General features: G+C 40.7%; 3 protein-coding genes across 3 annotated transcripts; 1 reads left to right on the plus strand and 2 right to left on the minus strand.

Moving 5' to 3' along the window:
* Positions 1–4,066: 4,066 nt before the first annotated feature.
* On the minus strand, positions 4,067–6,058 carry LOC128726338 (2-phosphoxylose phosphatase 1). The gene is made up of 2 exons (XM_053820142.1): positions 5,965–6,058; positions 4,067–5,861 (listed from the first exon to the last, which is right to left on the minus strand). The coding sequence occupies exons 1-2, from the start codon at positions 6,056–6,058 to the stop codon at positions 4,156–4,158; spliced, it is 1,800 nt and encodes a 599-aa protein (XP_053676117.1). The 3' UTR covers positions 4,067–4,155.
* Positions 6,059–7,052: 994 nt separating this feature from the next.
* On the plus strand, positions 7,053–11,187 carry LOC128723615 (tudor and KH domain-containing protein homolog). The gene is made up of 3 exons (XM_053817373.1): positions 7,053–7,151; positions 8,454–9,738; positions 9,818–11,187. Exons 2-3 carry the CDS (start codon positions 8,499–8,501, stop codon positions 10,222–10,224), a joined length of 1,647 nt encoding a protein of 548 aa, XP_053673348.1. The 5' UTR covers positions 7,053–7,151; positions 8,454–8,498; the 3' UTR covers positions 10,225–11,187.
* A 691-nt stretch (positions 11,188–11,878) lies between these two features.
* Positions 11,879–18,967, minus strand: LOC128725260 (serine/threonine-protein phosphatase PP2A). Its single transcript, XM_053818989.1, has 5 exons — positions 18,738–18,967; positions 15,492–15,701; positions 15,038–15,391; positions 14,781–14,971; positions 11,879–14,647 (listed from the first exon to the last, which is right to left on the minus strand). Exons 1-5 carry the CDS (start codon positions 18,837–18,839, stop codon positions 14,575–14,577), a joined length of 930 nt encoding a protein of 309 aa, XP_053674964.1. The 5' UTR covers positions 18,840–18,967; the 3' UTR covers positions 11,879–14,574.

The following is an 18,967-nucleotide window of genomic DNA, read 5'->3' on the forward strand; positions in this document are numbered from 1 at the left end:
GATCAGGATCACTCGACAGTGCAGTCGTGAATCCAATATCTTCGCACCTGCTGCGGGTTATGTCGAGGACACTATTATGCACTTTTGCTCCGATCAGGGGCAGCACCGATTTCGCACGATGAAGCAACACAAACACCGTTCGCCACTGGTGGCAGAACACTGGGGAAAATGAAAAAAAAACTACGACGATAGCAGTCCGACCTAGCAGTCAGAACCCATGCAAGATGTCCTGCACCGACTCGCGACTCGTCTCTAGCACTGCGTCCTGTTCGATGGACGAGCAACGTGGAAATGCCTGCGATGAGCACGCCACTGACGATCGCAGCCTGTGCGTCTTGCGTTCCCACCAGAGATCCGTCAGAGTTGATTCGCACGGGTTCGCTAGGCTTCAAGTCAGCCACATGATGGTGGGGCGCACACTGGAGCCTATCTCTCTTTCCCCAACGGTGGCTCTTGGGGCGCCCGTTTGCTCACTCTACAGCAAAGTGCACTTTCTCGGGCCCGTGGCTGAGCCTGGGCGGTTGCTTTGACTGTAGCATCCATCCATTTCGGTCGGCTGCCTCGGCGGGAGTTGATCTTTCTCTTTCCCTTTCGTCGTTCGCCAGCCGATCTGCCAAGGAAAGTTCGCGCCGGGGCGACGGTTTACCGTCGTTTTCGTTTTCATTCACAACAAATCCCACCTCGCGTCATCGCGAAGCGCCGTCGCGTTTGTGTGTTCACGTCGCACGCCAATGGACGGGTGCGCGCGCGCGCGCACACACAAGTACACGCATGACGATCGCACATGGCGGTGTGGATAGCACGTGCAATTTTTGCACGCACCTAGTGACCACAGTTTGGGTCTCATCAACTGCAAATGTGTCGCTGTCCCACGGCATGGGTTTGCCTATGTTGTGCTTGGCGTTATTCGCCCTTACAGCTGGCCAAACAATTCTTACCGCGCTAAATTAACTGCAAGGAGACAGAGGTCTAATCATAGGATGTCCAGCTTTAATAAAATAATAATAATACCACAGCTCTTAGATTGTTTCGTTCATTCTGTCATGGTGCTTTAATTGTGGTATTTTTGTATTATTTTATTCTGCAGATTTTATAATGAAGATCATTCGTTTTGGTAAATCAACTTTTTTGGCAAATCGTTCATTATAATTGGTAGAAAATTTATAAATTTGCAGAAAAGTATGTTAAGGTATTTTCAGCATTCTTGTAAATTTTCCTTTATTATTTAATCATTTTTTTTTGGTTTGACATGATGATCATAAAAAATGTGGATCTGTTTTCCACATTTACATTTGTGGATCTGTTGTATTTACACATATTTTACATCATATTAACAATAAACAAAAAACCAACAATTACACTAAATGTCTGTTGTTCTCAAAGGGATGCGAGTTTAATTCCATTTAACATACAATCAGTGCTTGTATCAAGTGTCCATCTAACAAATATCTAGCAAACGATTCGGCCATTGGCCTTCATAAGAAAGTTATATCCCTCCAACATACAATAGTGTAAATAACTCGTATAATGAAGCCTGTCCAGCCTTTAATGTTACTGAAGCTACAGCACGGCCTGCGGGTAATTTGTTTTGGTTAACTTTTTGGCTTATTACAAAGATGAGCAATTTGTACAATCATTGTACAAAAAGAAATTCGTCTTCAGTGTCTTTGGTATCGTCTAAAATCGCTCACAAATTAAATCATCAGCAGCCGAGGTTTCGGCAGTGCACCTTTCTCTGGCCTGTACACCGATACCCCGCAAATAATTAAACGTTCCATCGCCGTATTTTCATTCAGCAATTCGTGTTCCCTTTTTCTTAATTTCGCACACAAAGTGAGGCTGTGTGGTTTTGCACGCTTAGCTATAATTCAAGCTTTTGGGTATTTCTTTACCCACAGCAGCTATAAATTTTACTCGATTGCCACTGGTGGTGTACAGCAGTTCAATTGTGTTGAATAATTCATAATCTCTGCGAAAAACCACTCGAGACAGCACCTTACGCAATTACAATGTTTTCGAGGCTTCAGTCAACACTGCTGGCGCCATTTGTTTCAGTTTCAATACATCTAAACACGGATGCTAGGGATTGTTGCGAGTGAAGGTGTAAAACCGAAATGGGTAATATATTATTTTGAATCGACAAACCAAATTTAGAATGATAAAGTCTTTTGGTCTTGATTTTGGCCGCAACTAAGTTCTAAGAAATGCTTCTGCACTGGTGACTGAAGGAATGCAATCGAAGGATTACCGTAAACCGCAATATAGTTGTGAAAATGCATCTAATGTATTTGTAAATATTCTTATACAGACCATGAATAAATGACATCAAAAATATATGAAAACACTGGAAAATTTAAGGGTATATATATATATATATATATATATATATATATATATATATATATATATACATATATATATACATATATACTATATATATATATATATATATATATATATATATATATATATACATATACATTATATGCCCACGAAATTTTATATGTTAAACATGGTCGGAATTAATCAATTTTATGAATAATGTTTATTATTTTTTTTTTCGTTTTAGTAAAAAATAAAATTTGTTTTTATCTATGTTTGGAAATTAAGTCCTTCTGGCATTGGACATCAGTTGGAGATAAAAAAACTGTATTTGACAAAAAACGGATTATTTGTCTAAATTTGAAAATCCCGCAACGGTTGTTTTGTTACACTATACGCCTAATGGATATGCAACCAGCAATACAAATTCAACAATGGTCGTACCGAGGATATTAGTATAAACTACAAAGAAAAAAAATGAATCATGAATTATTATCAAAGAAAGTAGAAATGATTCTACTTTACGGATGATACTGCTCTCTTATAGTTGCTAAGTAATTTCTTTATCATCTGGGTTCATGTATGGCGTTGGTATATCGATTGCATACAGTTCGTCCACATGATCTTTGAGATGCTTTCTCCACGGATTATCAGGTGGCTGGCGGACGCTTTAACTTGTTACCAAACTTGAAAAATATCCAACTGCTGCATCTTTTTACTGAAAAGTTACAATACATGTTCGACGTCCTCAGCCATGTCTGATTATACAGGGCAGTATCGATAATGTTTGGCCGTACTCTGTAATGTTTGTTTCGAAACTTGTAGAGCTAGATTCTGATATACTGTTTCGAAGCCGTAGCTCACTACATAATGTGTTAGACTCTGATTTTGAATTATATGGAATCGAAACCTTCATTTTTTAAACATATATATTAAACATATATATTAAATAAATATGACATATATTATATTCATATACTCGCATGCCCGTCACTATAATAATTGAATAGAAATGATAATAATTTAGCTTGGACATTTCAAAAACAGACTATGATTGTTTTTTTTTTCATTTGTTATCAAGCCTTACCTTTTCTTTATACGGACGCCATTAGTATCAATAATATTATCCTTTTTAATACATACAACGTAATATACAACGTATTGGTTACTTACGTGTTGGAATAATGCTTATTATTCTACACTACACATCCCTGTAACCGAGTTGTGATGTTGGTGCTGAAAAAAAAGAAGCCGAACTCCGAGATCTGATTAACATCTGAATCATTCCTTGGAACCGTACATAAAAGGAATTTAAGTTTACAGATAACTGGCTCATCCGCCTATTGGTTCAGACGAAAGATATAAAACAAAATAATCTTTCATACGTTAAGGAAGCATGTTTATTCTGCTTACTATTATTTTTTTCTTCTGCTGCGTAGTCATATCATATCATATCAACAGATCTGCTCTAGCAACATGAAAACACTTAAAAACACTTAAAGGACGGCTCAGTCCTTGAACAATTGATATGTGTCGATTTTCATTCTATACCTAACAGCTTTTACTCCTGCTTTACGGAAGTATCGTTATGTTTCGTGCGCCTTATATACGACATTTAAATCACCACCAACCCTGTTGAGCAAGCAACGTGTTGTGTTTATATGCAAACAATAACGCTTTAGCAATTGATATTTCGCTAGTAAAAATATACTTAAAACCTAGTATTGAGATATCACAGGTAGGTAAATATCTTTCGTTTCACAACGAATCAGATACAACGTAATACATTTACCACGCAATGGAACTAATTTCTGAGTAATTTTCTCTTTTTTCCTAGAAATATCCCTCTTGTTTCGCTTGCGCCAAGCACGCATCCTTATAATTAGTTGCATTAAGAGAAAGGAAATAATCGTCGTGAATGAATCGAATAATATTTTCGATTGGACAAAGGTGACCACGACCGCCCCGGATACCCCTCGGCACATTAAGGCTCTTGCCGCATTCGCAAACATCAATCGTATTCGTGACGTCCCGTCCATTATAAACCAACCGAAAGTAGTACTGTGTATCCTTATCGCTTTTGTATACTTCGAATGCCATTCGCGATGCGTACGGGATGAACGGACTCTCGAGTTGCACACCCAGCGAAGCAATTAAATATTCCAGCGTTTTATCGTGCCCGGAGTAGAGCACAAATTTTACTCGATCTCCCGAGATCATCCTTAGCATGTAAGCGACAATGTTCCGCATCAACCCATACGATCGTAACAGACCTTGCTGACGCATCAATGGACTATACAGCTCTTTCATGCCAGCCCAATGAATGTATGACATCAACGCTAGGACGTGGCTCTTTTCGACGCAACCCTCGATTTCCGGTTCTTGTTCCGTGGCGTCCGAGTCATCCGGTTGCTCGGTATTGATAATGGGACCAGCGCCTCCTGCCAGAGCACTCTCGTCCAAATCGATGTTGATTACGTCAAACCCTAAGGGATCCTGCGTCGAACTGCTACTACTCGCAGCCTTGGAACCATATCGATACCCATTCACTGCGTTAACACTTGTGCGAATCTTACGGCAAGGTAGTGGAGCTGCGTGGCAAATATGCGCCAAAAGTGCGTCGCGAATTTCCAGCGGATTTATCTGCTGCCCTGCTACCTGAGGGTTCTGTAACAATGCCGCCCCTATCCACTGGACTATCGCACCGATCGCAGGATGCTTCACCAGATACCCATTCATCTCGTTGGCTAACTGTTTCTTCAGCTTTTCCGCTTGCGGACAGGCGCAATCCGAGAAGCAGTACGACAGACTATGGCTTTCCTGTATCTGTATTGCAAGCCATTTCTCCGGCGGCAAAACGCTGAACAGCAAGGCCATGGCCGATTGGAAGGTTCGCCGATAACGTGTAGAATAAACCACGACATCATCGACTGCGTACTGAATGGTAGACGTTGGAATCGAAGCACCGTCCGAACCGTTAAACGGAGAAGTTCTTTGAGTCGTCATCGGGGTCCGGGTGTACAGCCCGAGAGCATTCGCGTAGGCTTGGCGAACAACTTCTCCCACGTGCAGCATTTGGGCGACTCCTTTGTGCGTTAATTGCGCCAGCAAACACAGCTTAGACGCAGCTGGTAACATTGGAAACCCGTGAAATGGGCCCGTTTTCATCCAGTGTCCGCCGCTAGTGCTGGCCGTGGTAGTATTCTGCAGGAAGTTGATGTATCTCGAAAGTGTTGGATCGTTCTCGTAACCGCAGTCGACCTCGTTTATGCCACGCACGTGAGCCATTGGGCCGCGGTCTCCGTGGCGTATAAGCAGCAAAACACCTTGAAGCGTCCATCCTTCAAGAGCGCCTCCTTCCTCTCCCGGGACGATTGTGAAAGGATGCGTGCAATCGGTTTGCTTGATGTCCTTATCACGTATACTTCCAACGACGTCCCCATCTTCGACAAGAAATGCCTCGGACTTCCTATAACCAAACCCTTTGGGATTTAACAAATTGTTGCCGTTTTCTATCGATCCGATGTATTTGTACATGCCTGCAAAGGAGTAACAAGCATTTGTACAGGTTGTTGCTTCTTGCTTACGAACCAAGAATTCCTACGTTTTCATCTCGTGAGAAAATACTACTGCCTGACTTACCCGCTATCAGCAGAAATATCCAAATGCTTAGGATCAGGTAGCAGTATAAAGTACGATGTTGTAAGGAAAACCTTGCAATTTCTTTTAGTATCATAGTGGTAATATCACACTAGTAAATCTCTGCGCACTGCCTAATGATTCAAAAACCTGTTCTTAACCTCGAATGCTATACAATCACCAAATAACAAACTTTTCCTGTCATTTGAAACTTGTTTTTTATCAATATGCATGAAGCAACATTCTTTGATGCGGCTGCGCACCACGAGAAAGGCTCTCTTGCCTTTTACCTTTCGCACGTGTTTTATCATTTCTGTTCGATAAAGAAATGGTTTGTTTGTGTTCATTACTCAGGATGATTTCAAATGAATTTATGGAATCTGTAAGTTTTGCCAATTTGACGATATATGCACCACATATGTGCAGAGCTATATTAGTATCTTTACAGTATTCTTAATACAAGCATTTTTAATAAGGACAAGTTTCATACGGCTAGATCATATTTTAAAACAATTCATTAAAACTATCAATGATTCGAAAATCATAAAATCATTACGTAATTTGAATGAGTTGGTTTTGCAATTCACATGTTATTGTTATTTATTTGAGAACGACCTGGCCGTATTTAGGAAATTCACATAAAACAAGCAAAATGGATGAAGCAATCAAAATTGTATTTTTAACGTATTCATATAGATAAGACAGCCCGCCTTACAATAACGTTTTGAACACGACAATATAAACAAACGTGTGCATTTGCCTTTGGAAAGATTCAAGAGCGGGAAAATTGTAGAAGCGATTCACAATCGTGTTTTTAGTAATACACCCCATATCTCACCGGTTGATTTCGGCTAATATTGCCATATTTAAAATCGATCGTTTAGTAACAGCGGGAATCAATTATGTATTCAGGATGTATTGATTTGGGGAAAACAGTTTTACATACATTCTTGCGTCTTCAAATTAAGCACTGACTTTTTTTTACATGCATAAGGTATGTCAAGTTTGACGTTTTCTAATCGAAAGTGTGTGTGCTCGCGGTTGTTTTGGTCGGCATAGTTAATAGTGAAGAATTTCATCAATCCTACTAACAAAATTCTACTTACTAACTCGTTGCTGAACCTGATGCATGGAGAAAATAATGCATTTTTGAGTGCAACGAACAGCATACGTTTCTGTAAAACGATACGGTTAGTAATGATTTTATGAACGAGGAAAAAATTGTTTTTGTTTAGAAATTTTTGTGTTGGTTTGTTTGAATGTTCCTAGTAAGTAAGTAAGTAAATATCGATTGTTATAATTTTTTATTATTGGGAACAAAATATTTATCAGTAAGTAGCGAGTTTTAAATTAATAATAATTTAGGCATCTATTGGAAGCCTCGGATGTTTTTCTCATTTATCAGGACGTAATACTGCCCTGTAGAAGTTGAATTCTTTTGCTTTCGTGTGTGACAATTATTAGAGGAAGAAAATTTAAGAATACTGTAACCAGATTGTGATTAATTTTGTTAACGGAGTATTTAGGTGTAATTCAGAAAACTTTTTTGTTGTTGCATTAGCTGTCTGCCAAGTCCCGTCGTTTCGTTCCTTGCTCTGAAACCTAAACACATTGGTCACAGATCATCGTCAATGTGTCTAGTTCTGTGTTTTAAACAAAATTTTTGGTTTGGTTTTTGATTTCTTGTCCAGTTAATTTACGGTTATATACGAACGAACGAAATGTGATTTTTATTGCATGTTTGTTTGGCTTTAAACTACATGAGGTAAGTGCCCAATCAAAACGATAATCATAAGGTAAGAACACTCGTTCCTTCTTTTACAAGGGATGATGATGCAGTCGATAAGTAGTGATGTACTGTTTCCCCACCAAATGCATTAAGGCCAAAGTCAAGGCCGGTCAGTAAAAGCGACGTTTTTGCAAACATAATTACGTAGAAACAACCTCTAAACGTGGCAGAGATTCGATTCATCACATTATCTTGTAATATCATAAATTACATAACGAACGATTTACACCTTTGGATATTTACATGTGCGAGAAGTAACTTACCCACTTGCACGCTTCATTCGTCCACTACGTTATGTCACATCTCTATTATTAGTCAGAAGGGCTTACACGCCAACTGCCTAGTGATGATCTCTTGCATGGGTGTTACAGTGAGGAGACTTAATAATTTGAGAAAAAAATGACATTTGAGAGCCGTATGAAACGGAGTGGCAAAACTCAACGTGCCTAGCCTTTTCGCATGATTTGTTTCTGGTTCGATAGCATGATGCATAGCAATGGATTTCATAGGTGTTAAATATCATATGCGTTCTAGTTGGATGCGAAAATGCGAAATGTTGAGAAGCTGCGAAGCAAGCGAATTTAGTGAGACGCCGTTTTAGTCAACCTTCGGATGGCTACTGAGTTGGTACACTTGACGTCAATTGAACGCTTTTCTATTTTTACTGAAGGGTAACCGATATTTTCTTTTTTCTTTTTTAAAGGATCTTTTTCATATTCACCAAGAAAGCTGATAAAAGACAATCAAGATGAGACCGTTAGTCCCGGCGATTCCTATTATCTTGGGGTTATCCCTAATAGGAGCAAGTGGAGCGTATCTGTACATGCTGTTTAAAAAAAAGCGTGCCCCATCACAAGGAGATGTGGTTGATTTTTTCACAAGGCAATCGTCGAAGCAGGATTCGGTTGTGTCGGAATTGGTAATACCCAACAGCTTGGTACCGTTGGTCATCGGACGCAAAGGATATACATTGAAGCACATCCAGCAAAGTACTGGGACAGCAATTAATTTCACCGATCACGACGAATCGAACCAGCTGTGTCGCATTCAGGGTCCATCTCAGGCATCCGTACAAAAAGCGAAGGATTTGGTGCTGAAAGAAACAGCGCGGCCGATTACTATTACAGAAGAAATATTTGTACCACAAGCCGCCTGCGGAAAGATATTGGGTCGCTGCGGCGATGAACTGCAAGAAATCTGCCGTAAATCGATGGCCAAGGTTTGGCTCGAAGGTCGCGCTCGAAGTGAAGGTGAACGGCGGGTGATGATTACGGGTACTGAGGCGCAAATAAAAGTCGCCAAAGAACTGATTGCGCAGAAGGTGCAGGAAGATTACGAATGTAGAAAATCCGTCTCGGAATCTCTCCGACAGTCGAGAGAACCTCGCATACGCACCCCACCATCAAGTTCGGCGCCAACACCCACACCAAACGGAACTCCCCGTGAGGCAGCTGCATCTCCCAAACCGCCTGCGGAACCACAGAGCCCAGCAGCATTGGGTTCTGGTCAAATGGAAGTGTATGTGTCCGCCGTTGTTTCACCGAGTAAGTTCTTTGTGCAGCTGGTGGGTCCACAGTCGCTGGAGCTGGACTTGCTCACCAATAGCATGACGGAATACTACAACCAAAGCCAGAATCGGGAGCTTCATCGATTGCGAAAACCGTACCTTGGACAGATCGTGGCGGCCGAATTCAACGCCGACAATAAATGGTACCGAGCGGAAATTAATGCAATTTTACCTAACACATTCAAACCCGGAGAGGTCGTGGTGGATCTTTACTTTGTCGACTATGGCGACAATCAGTATACGAATCCTACGGAGGTGTACGAGTTGAAACCGGATTTTTTGGCGCTGCGATTTCAAGCGATAGAATGTTTCCTCGCTAAGGTAGAACCGGTGCAAAGCAGTGCTATGCTCTCTTCAGCCGCAGTCTCTGAAGAAAAATGGGATCCGGTGGTAGTGAGCAAATTCGAAGAGTTAACACATAGTATGTCGCGGACGATTCCAGCTACTAGACACATATCTAAGATAAAACAAGCTTCTTTTTATTCTCTTTCTCTCCGTAGTGGCTCAATGGAAAAAGATTATTTCAAAAATCGTAACATACCGTAATAGTAAGAGCCCCCTGCACGGGCGTGAAACATCCCCCGTTCCCGGAGTGGAACTCTACGACACGGCATCCAATGGGGTGGATTTAATCAACATTGCGCATGAACTGGTGACGGCAGGATTAGCGAGTTACTCGACCAACGATCGGTCGGACGAGCTCACGCGCAGCCAACTATTTCGACTTGGATTAACGAATGGAACGAGCGGATCTTCCCAGTCATCAAGCGTGGACAAGGTGGAAGATACAAGCGCCTCGAGCAGTGCATCCGCGTCGACGATAATATCAGCAGGCAAGCAGGTTAGTGCCAAACAGGAAAATACCACATCTGTGCAATTTAGGAGTTTGGCCAACGGTACTCATTAAATGCCAATAGAGCTAATTTTGTCGACTTCAAGCAAAGGTCTACAGGATGTTTGTAATAGTGAGCTTTTTCAGTATCACATGTGAGCAGATAAAGAGATTTAAACGCAAATTGCGATCAAGGTGGACCAATATCTTGGTTCACAGAACAAGCTTTCCAAATATTAAGCTGACATCACTGTAGCATCATCGAATATTGCTCTAGCTACACATTCGAAACCTGGTTCCTTTATTCGGTTAACCGAAATCGTACTTAGGAAAAAACGTAATGCGTGCTTGAGATCTTACGTTAAATAAGTTTAAACCGTGTTGCGCTTCATATCGTGATCATAATTGTATTTTTGAGGCATGTAAATACTTGCACGTGTTTAAATTGTATGCGAAAAATGTGAAATATGCAAGCTGTTGGAAGGTTGTTGACCGTTACGGTGCTCTTGAGTAGGACCATAAGAAAGTGAAGAGAAAGGTATTTAAGCAAAATCAATCATCATGCTACCGTAATCAACATGCTATTATTGAGATATACTTGTTCTATTTTACTCTAGTTGTACGTTTGTGAGACGGGAAACTAAATATCACTGTCCTGGATGACAAAAAACACTGTTCTCAAACAAATGATAAAATCGGAACAAACATAGCACGCAATGTTGCAATATCCCGCGAAATGAATGACGATAAAGAATTGTTGTAGTACTGCTATTACACTTTGAAGCAATTGCTCAAATTTTGATGAATGATTGAAAGGCAAAAATACGTTCAACGTAAAGAAAAGGGTACAGGATGTGCCAATTGGCCAAGGTTATGAAACCATAATTTCTTGCCCTTTTTGAAAGTATATCATAATAAAAAGCATTTGTAACTTTCGCATGCGTTTTCTCTTGTTTTCTTTTCACTTAGCTGTATATTATTGTCTTTGATAAATTTGGCTATAATTTCCAGCGAATGTAGACTCTTAAACAAATAAAAGGAAATTCAATAATATATTGTCGCTTTTGGCGTCTCTCGGAAATATCCGAAGCGTTAAACTGCAATATATAAAAAGCGTCACTCGTGTCGAATGGTTGCCCCAACACCCAAGCACCTGAACTGATCAGAAATTGAAATACACATTTTACTTCCGTTTCCCATGATTGCTTTCATCGTCATGTGCTTTGGGGCGTTACGAGCCGTGGTATAAAAATCACATAATGTCCATGCTCTCCTGCGTCAGTTCTCTGGAAGCCACCGTGCAGTTAGATACAAAATGTTGAATCAAACGAAGAATAAGGTGCGGGTGATATTGTTAGTTAGCTTGATGGTGCTCTGCGATGCTATTATCGTGCGTGATGAAGGTATAAATGTAACATCAAACTCTGCAAAACCTAACATATTGGATTTTCATTCGTTTTTAGCAGACTATTACCCCAAACGTGTAAGCCCACAGATAACACCAACGACGGAGGAATACCACGATCAAGCCAGAGGGTTGAACTTCCACGAAGTCGATGCGTTTGGGGACGATTTTGTCGATTTCGGAGCCCAGACTGGTCCGTTTGGCGCGTTCACATGGCACGCCAATTTCCCCGTAGAAGATCAATGATGAAGTAAAACGAACGAATCGAAAGACAAATGTAGTTCCCAAAAAGATAACCAACTCAATTTTTATTATTTAAAACGTAAATTTTATTGGGTTTTCCAGTTATCTTCTGTTCGCCGGTAGACATGAACGAGGACTATGCGATTGGATTGCGTATGTGTGTGTGTGTATGTGTGGTGGATTTAAGACTGAGTGTATTGTTGTAATTTGCGGTAAATGTTTTAGCCGTGGTTTTATTGGTTGCTTAGAGTTTTTGTTTTATTATGCCTTCGCTACTGCATTCAACATTCCGTTGCATCCGATACGACAAATAAGCAAACCTCTCGTCTTATTGTTACTAAGCATTCTTCGCGTTTTTCATGAATTATTTCTCGCGGTTTACTTTCGTCCTGTTCCGTGGCTATGCGTATTTTGATCGGCCTTTCGTCCTACTTTTCGTACCGCATCATGCGAATGTTAAAGAGCGTCAAAATTGTACACCATCCTCTGCTTCGTCCTCATGATCTTGATCGGGCTCAATCGTCTCTTTAGTGATGGCTTTCTCTTCTTCTCACTTACATTTCTTGGTTGTAGCGATTTTCTTTTCTGGTTTGCTCCACGTTATTACGCAGGCTTCGCTTGCCGCGCAAGGTGAAGTATTTAAGCTGCAGCTTTGGACGCATTTATCATATGGATCCCATATATTTTGCCACAAAGCAAACAATGCTCGTTGAATTATCAACTTTTGCGGTCCCAAGTATACTGCTTACGTACTCCGAGTATACGCACCATGTCAATGGGGGAACTAAGGGAGAGGGGGTTATATCGTTGCGATAAATGAAATCATACGTTAGCATACCCAACCAACCATACACAGGTAAACCTAACAAGATCGCCTCCGCTAGATCAAAAGCCTCAGGAAACAGCATCGTTTCTCTCGCGAAAAACCACACATAAACCGAACGCACTAAGGAACATAATTGCGCACTGCCATTGATGTACTTTTCATTTGTTACGTTTTTATTTGTTGTATGTGTACTGAAGGAAGCTAGCGAATATGAGAAACGTTCTTCCAACAACGTAAAACCCGCTACTATGACAACAAAATTATAGTTTATCATATGCTATGTTTGCAATCTAACGAATTAGTCCGATGTATCGTAAACGCGTACTGAAGTGGTTCGATTCGACGACTTCCCTCCTTCCTTGCTTTGATTTTGAACCCTTCTCCGCTAAGCGAGTGAAATGAAATACGGTCACCTGCCAGGAACAGTACGCACAAAGGGCACGGAAAGCAATGCTTCAGCCGCTGCGCATTTTCTTTGCCTTACTGTTTTAGCGAACGCTGCTAGTCTACTACGATCGTCACACATAGCGTGGGATGGTCGCGGAAAAAGGCATCGGGAGGCATTGCATCACCTGTGGCCATGATTCAACATGTAGTGCGATAGAGAAATAAGCATAATAAACAAAGGTGTTAAATTGTTCTCACTTTTATACCACCAGTTTACTTTTCTACGAAGTGAATTACAACAAAACTCGGTTTAACATATCGGAAGCTGCACTTCTTAAAAGTAAAACAGGAAGATCCAATGTAGACCCCGCATAATGACCATTAAATGTTATTTCTGTTTTTGTTCGCAAACTAATGGGGAAGTGTGACTACAAAGCTATCCTCTTCCATATTGTTCAACAATACATCGTGCTCGCAAGGATGCAGTAAATAATTTCCGTACAACACACTGTGACACGTATTTTTAGCTTATAATGACTTTTACGTACCATCGCAATGAGGGGGGTTGGGGTCGGGAAACAAACGCAGTCCAAAAGCAATGCACAGCTTATTCGTAGGCTTCTTAAGGGGAAGGCGAACAAGTCGCACAGAATCAAAAAAAAAAGATAAAATACCCTGCAGCTGTGTTCTACCATTTTGTGATTTTGCAAATACTTCATATAATGTTCACAATTGCCTTCCTTCTATTTAGCCACGCATAGACGGATGCTTTTGCCTTCTTTCCTATAGCTTAAGTAGTTTGCGATACATTTCTCTCGGTTTATTCGCTTACTGAGCCAATACCCTTTGCCCCCTTACATATTTCATCCGACGGATGCAATCGGTTTGCAACGACGCAAGGAACTTGCAATTTGCATACTGCTCATTCATTGGATTGATTGCAAACGTAATTATGTTTCCAGACTGACGCTCTCGTACACAATAATCGCGATTTATTACAATTATTTGTTTATAATGCACCTGCAGCTCACTAGGCGGTAGGAATAGAAACCCATTCCCATCATGCTGTGATGCCATTGTGCCTCCTCTCTCGGTGATGTCTCTGCTTTCAGGACCTCTCCATTGGGTTAATTTTTGAAAAAGCGGCTTAATACCTCCTTGCTGAATCTTGGCCGCAATCATACAAGCCAGAACCTTACCTCCGTTCTACTGCCATCTGCTGCTGGTGTTGTTACAGTCGTGAAGCAATAGCGGAAACTGACCAACTGTTGGTAAATAGCTTGGAAATGATTTTCTTCGCGCGTGTTGATCTCTTGGCTCTCCTCGTATTGTTAAATAATAGAACTTTCATTTTATTATTTTATTACGGTTTAATCATACGCTTAAATTTGTTGGTTTTACGTGTTTTAGTTAATTCTTTACTGACAACGGTTCTCAACTTTTTTGCCTTTTCTACTTTTTGTTGCATTTACTTGGCCTGGCTCTGTGTGTATGTTGTGTACCTTGCTCCTTTGTTTTTCTTTTTCTGATTTCACTTCAGCATCATATTATAAGGATATTCTTCTTAAAGGAAATAATCGGGCGTCCTTCTGGTTACATGTGGCTCGCCACGGCGTGGTGCTGGATCAAATTGTAGGCTAATAACGAAAGAACGTTACATTTTTATTAGCAAAATGATATTAGAAAACACGAGTTTGTATATCATTACAGCCCCTTAAGCATGCAAGGGGTAGAATTAAAGGAGTGTGGATTGGAATTCACGAAACTTACAATGAAAACTTGAGTGCATCGTCCAGCTCCATCAATGCTGCCTGATTGCCACAGCGGTAGCAGTAGTTCGGTGCAGAGAAGATTGTGACAACGTTGCGATCGTGGCACCAATTGTATCCTTCCATTACTAACTGATGTGCTCTTGATACTAGTGTCAGACCGTTTGTGTGGTTGAACAGCTCCGAAATGTCCTGGAAAAGCGTACCATAACAATTATTGTTTGCTACGTGGCGCATTATAATGCTTCACACACATACCTGTCCAAATGTATACCCAGCCCCTCGCGGAGATATGCCCCAGCCACCCCGGTCATCCGGATCGGACCAGAGCAGGTCGCACATGGGACCTTCGTGTGGTACCTCCTGAAGTCTATCGAGTGCTCGAATGTGATCAAGCGTATCAATCGATGGACTGAGCCCTCCGTGCAAGCAGAAAATCTGTCCATCAACCAGGGCCGTCAGCGGCAGATAATCGAACAAATCCGTAAAGAACTTCCATACATTCGGATTGCCATACTTCCGCAGACATTCGTCGTAGAAACCGTACACTTGCGTAATTTGTCTTGACTCGTGGTTACCACGAAGAATAGTGATTCTTTCGCGATATCGTACCTGCGCACAAAACAGAGTGACGAAAGAGACAGAACAACGTTAAGGGATGCTTATCATTTGCAGAAATTTTACCGTAACTATCCTGATGGGAGTTACTTACCTTCAGTGCCACCAACAGCGTTACGGTTTCTACCGAATAATATCCGCGATCGACATAATCACCCATAAACAGATAGTTGGTATCTGGCGATCGTCCACCTATCCGAAACAGCTCCATCAGATCGTGGAACTGTCCATGCACGTCGCCGCATACTGTAACCGGGCATTTTACCTCCTGTACGTTAGATTCCTTTGACAGAATTTCCTTCGCCTAATAAAAGACAAAAAAAATAAAATAAATTTTTTCATATTTCTTTTTGTAGGTAAACTAGAGCGCCAGTGAAATAGAGCTATACCAACGAATAATGGCTTATAGAACACATAAAATGCATTAACGACTTTAATCAAGTGTGAAAAGATGCTATCAATTAACAAAAAGACATCATAAATCGGACCAAGAACTCATAATGTAAGTTCGCTACTACGATCGACCGATGAAAATAACACAGAGAAATGATTTAATCATATATTTTCCTAGTATGGTATACTATTAACATGAAATATCTATACCAATCACCTAAAAAAAAGAATTTGCACAAACAATCGTTGTAGTATTCATTTTTTTTACCAAAATTTTTCCAATCATATTCTGCTCAAAACGCAAACGATAATGATTCTGAATAGAAATATTAATATATGTATGTCTTTGTTTCAAGTTTAAAATGACCATAGCTCCGTAAGAGATACAATCGAGCGCTGCAGTCACAGAGGTTATGGCTGCACAATTTTAAATGCAGAGAGCACAAAATTATTGATTGTAAAAACCGTCAGCCACATGTTCAATATCGAAAAACATACATCACGTGTCTAAAATAGCACTAGCTGAACATTCGTTCAGCAACGTGTGAGTTGACGTAGATTATTTAGATTTTATGAATGACTGCCAGATCTCACTGCACAGCAAAGCGATGGAGGGCAACAACAGACAATCGGTAGTATCTGGTTTAGGTCCTTCAAAGCCAAGGCGACCTGCTAATGACATTTGAACCGGCATTCGCATTCATTCACCGCGCTAAGCTTTGAAGCGTTACAAATAGAAAGGTGTAAAAGATGCGCTTAAAAAAAAGGAATCGTAAATTGCACCATTAGTAGTGTTTCGGCTCGGGGTCGTCAATTGCAAACATTTGCTTTTGCTGCACTCGCGATAAACGACCGTGACTGCTAGTGGCAGCTCGAAGACGATGTCCTTTTCTTTTACCGGCAACAGTATAAACGCCCTGGTAAACCCTGGTCTACACCCCCGCAAATCCTTGCCACAAATGAATTAAATCTAATCTTAGTGCACCTGTACCTTCAACAAACCACCGGAAGTGTATTTTACTTCGTCCATTCAACCACCCCGGATTCTGATAGGTCACGGGGTCTTTTCAGTGGAACAAGGTGAAAAGGAGATGCCATAGTAGAGTCTACAAACGGAAGAGTAAGATTGCTTGTGCCCGTGCCAAGATCTTGAACCGAAGAAACGTATGTCTGAATATTGAACGATTTCCCGGTCACTTTCGTCTTCCTAAACGCCACGATATACAGCGATGGCGGAAACGACGTGGGTTATGACACCTAAAAATAGATACACTGACTGAACAAATTTGCCAGACACTGGTGGGCTGTTTTTCCCTGATTTGTTTCAGCTTGTTTGATTCACCCAACTAATAGACGCAAAATAGTATTGCAAAAATAAATTACATTCAACTTTTAGTTGAATTTTTCTCCATACCCCTTTACATTCAGTGACCACTTTTTATCGCAACACATGCGTGGAACAAAATTAGAAAATAACTTTATGTGTATCATGTGCGTGTCTCATCATTCTACGCAGTTAAACGATTGAAATGGTTCTCTGTGCTAAAAAAAAGGCAATCGGTTAGAGCTTATGCAATTTTGATTAGTGTCGATTTCGTTAAGCGACTGGAAGAAGTGATTTTACTCAGATATATGTATATCCAATTCTACGTCGTTGCCATTCCATACACTTGTCTCAAGATCAAGAATTATAAGGCAAGTTAAATTTAAACACTGATAAGATAATGTCAAATATAATCTAGTACCAATATTGACCACATCGACGGTTGACGTACAATGATGAGTAGTCGGTTCTTTTTGGGGCGCTAATGAGCTATCACCAAAAACAACCGGTTTCTCTCGGTTTGGCCATCATGCATATTTTGCCATGATGTTTGTTGACCTGCTGGGTACGTTTAAAAAACGTATTGGAACAATTTGCGAATCATATTTCAAGTTTGTCTCGTGTGCTTACAAGAGTACAATGACTCATTGCCCGCGTCTCACATACGCGACACGCGACTGATTACTTGATTGGGTACGTGTGTTTGTACGCGAGCGAGCATGCGTTCGTGTATGTGGGCTTTATTTCTTTACAAATTACAACTGCCATCACGATACACAAAAGAAACTATAATTCATCTATCTGCTCCGCTATTGGCACAGCAATTACAGCATTCGCATGACTTGTCATAAGAACGAGAATTTGCACAACTCGCGTAAGAATAAGTAATTTCATGGGATAGTCCAACAATCCAACACTACATTCCCACGAAAGTACCATCATCATCATAAATACAGCACATATCAGTCATATACGGACTGATACAAATTTGAGTGATTTTCACCAAAACACGACTGTCACAGACAGAATGCACCGATTGATGCGAGAAAATTATAGCTTCTACGCGAGTTTTTGCAAGAAGACCTGCGTGAGTAGAGTGCCGTTAAATTGCTTTACTTTTCCATCAAACACACATACACACACTCTCTCTATCTTTTCTACTTTTTTCTTGCTCTCACTCCTTCGTTAACGTCACTCATGTGTTGCGGCTTCTTGCTTGTTTCAGCTATCGATCTATCTTTGCATCTCTCTTGCTCTACCGTATCCTATGTCTGACGGAGTGCTTGATCTCTGAAGGACACCTCCGTTGAATTATGTGCGGTTTTTTTCACTTCTTGCACTTGCAAACACAATAATAGCAAAACAGAAGTTAGATATCTGGAGCAAGTGATATGTAGGTAACTTTGAAACAGACAAAAGCTTGTACAGCACAAAACCACTCTTTGTTCGCCAAGTGTAAGCAAAAACTATAGCAGACACTTTTCTTCGGCATAATTCAGCAAACCCTAACCGCAAAGATTCCAGCACTGGTCAGTAGTACTCCATTCCATTTCAGCTCACTAATTTTTCATCATCGGTATAGTTTAGCGCATTCACCACTCATCTTCTTCGTCGTCTGCCTACCTTATCACAGAGAATTTTCACTTGCGATTCGGTCAATTGTTTGCACTCGTTTAGTTGTTCGATCCATTGGTCTAAATCTTTTAACATAGCCTTATCCTCCATTATATTCAGTATGCTTCGATCGTACAATGAGTTCGAACCACTCTTTTCGCACTAGTTTCCAATTGATTCCTCCGTTTTTATACCGAAAATCATACGAATTTCGGGATGATTCAAACTCTCTGCGAAGC

Source organism: Anopheles nili, chromosome 3 (genome assembly GCF_943737925.1).
Source record: "Anopheles nili chromosome 3, idAnoNiliSN_F5_01, whole genome shotgun sequence".
NCBI classification, from domain to species: domain Eukaryota; kingdom Metazoa; phylum Arthropoda; class Insecta; order Diptera; family Culicidae; genus Anopheles; species Anopheles nili.

Coding starts and splice junctions, on each gene's coding strand:
- LOC128726338 (XM_053820142.1), bottom strand. CDS start 6,058: ATGATACTAAAAGAAATTGCAAGGTTTTCCTTACAACATCGTACTTTA. Junction 5,862..5,964: donor GATATTTCTGCTGATAGCGG/GTAAGTCAGGCA, acceptor ACTCCTTTGCAG/GCATGTACAAATACATCGGA.
- LOC128723615 (XM_053817373.1), top strand. CDS start 8,499: ATGAGACCGTTAGTCCCGGCGATTCCTATTATCTTGGGGTTATCCCTA. Junction 9,739..9,817: donor ATTCGAAGAGTTAACACATA/GTATGTCGCGGA, acceptor TTCTCTCCGTAG/TGGCTCAATGGAAAAAGATT.
- LOC128725260 (XM_053818989.1), bottom strand. CDS start 18,839: ATGGAGGATAAGGCTATGTTAAAAGATTTAGACCAATGGATCGAACAA. Junction 14,972..15,037: donor CTGGGTATACATTTGGACAG/GTATGTGTGTGA, acceptor ACGCTTTTCCAG/GACATTTCGGAGCTGTTCAA. Junction 14,648..14,780: donor GATGCACTCAAGTTTTCATT/GTAAGTTTCGTG, acceptor TTTCGTTATTAG/CCTACAATTTGATCCAGCAC.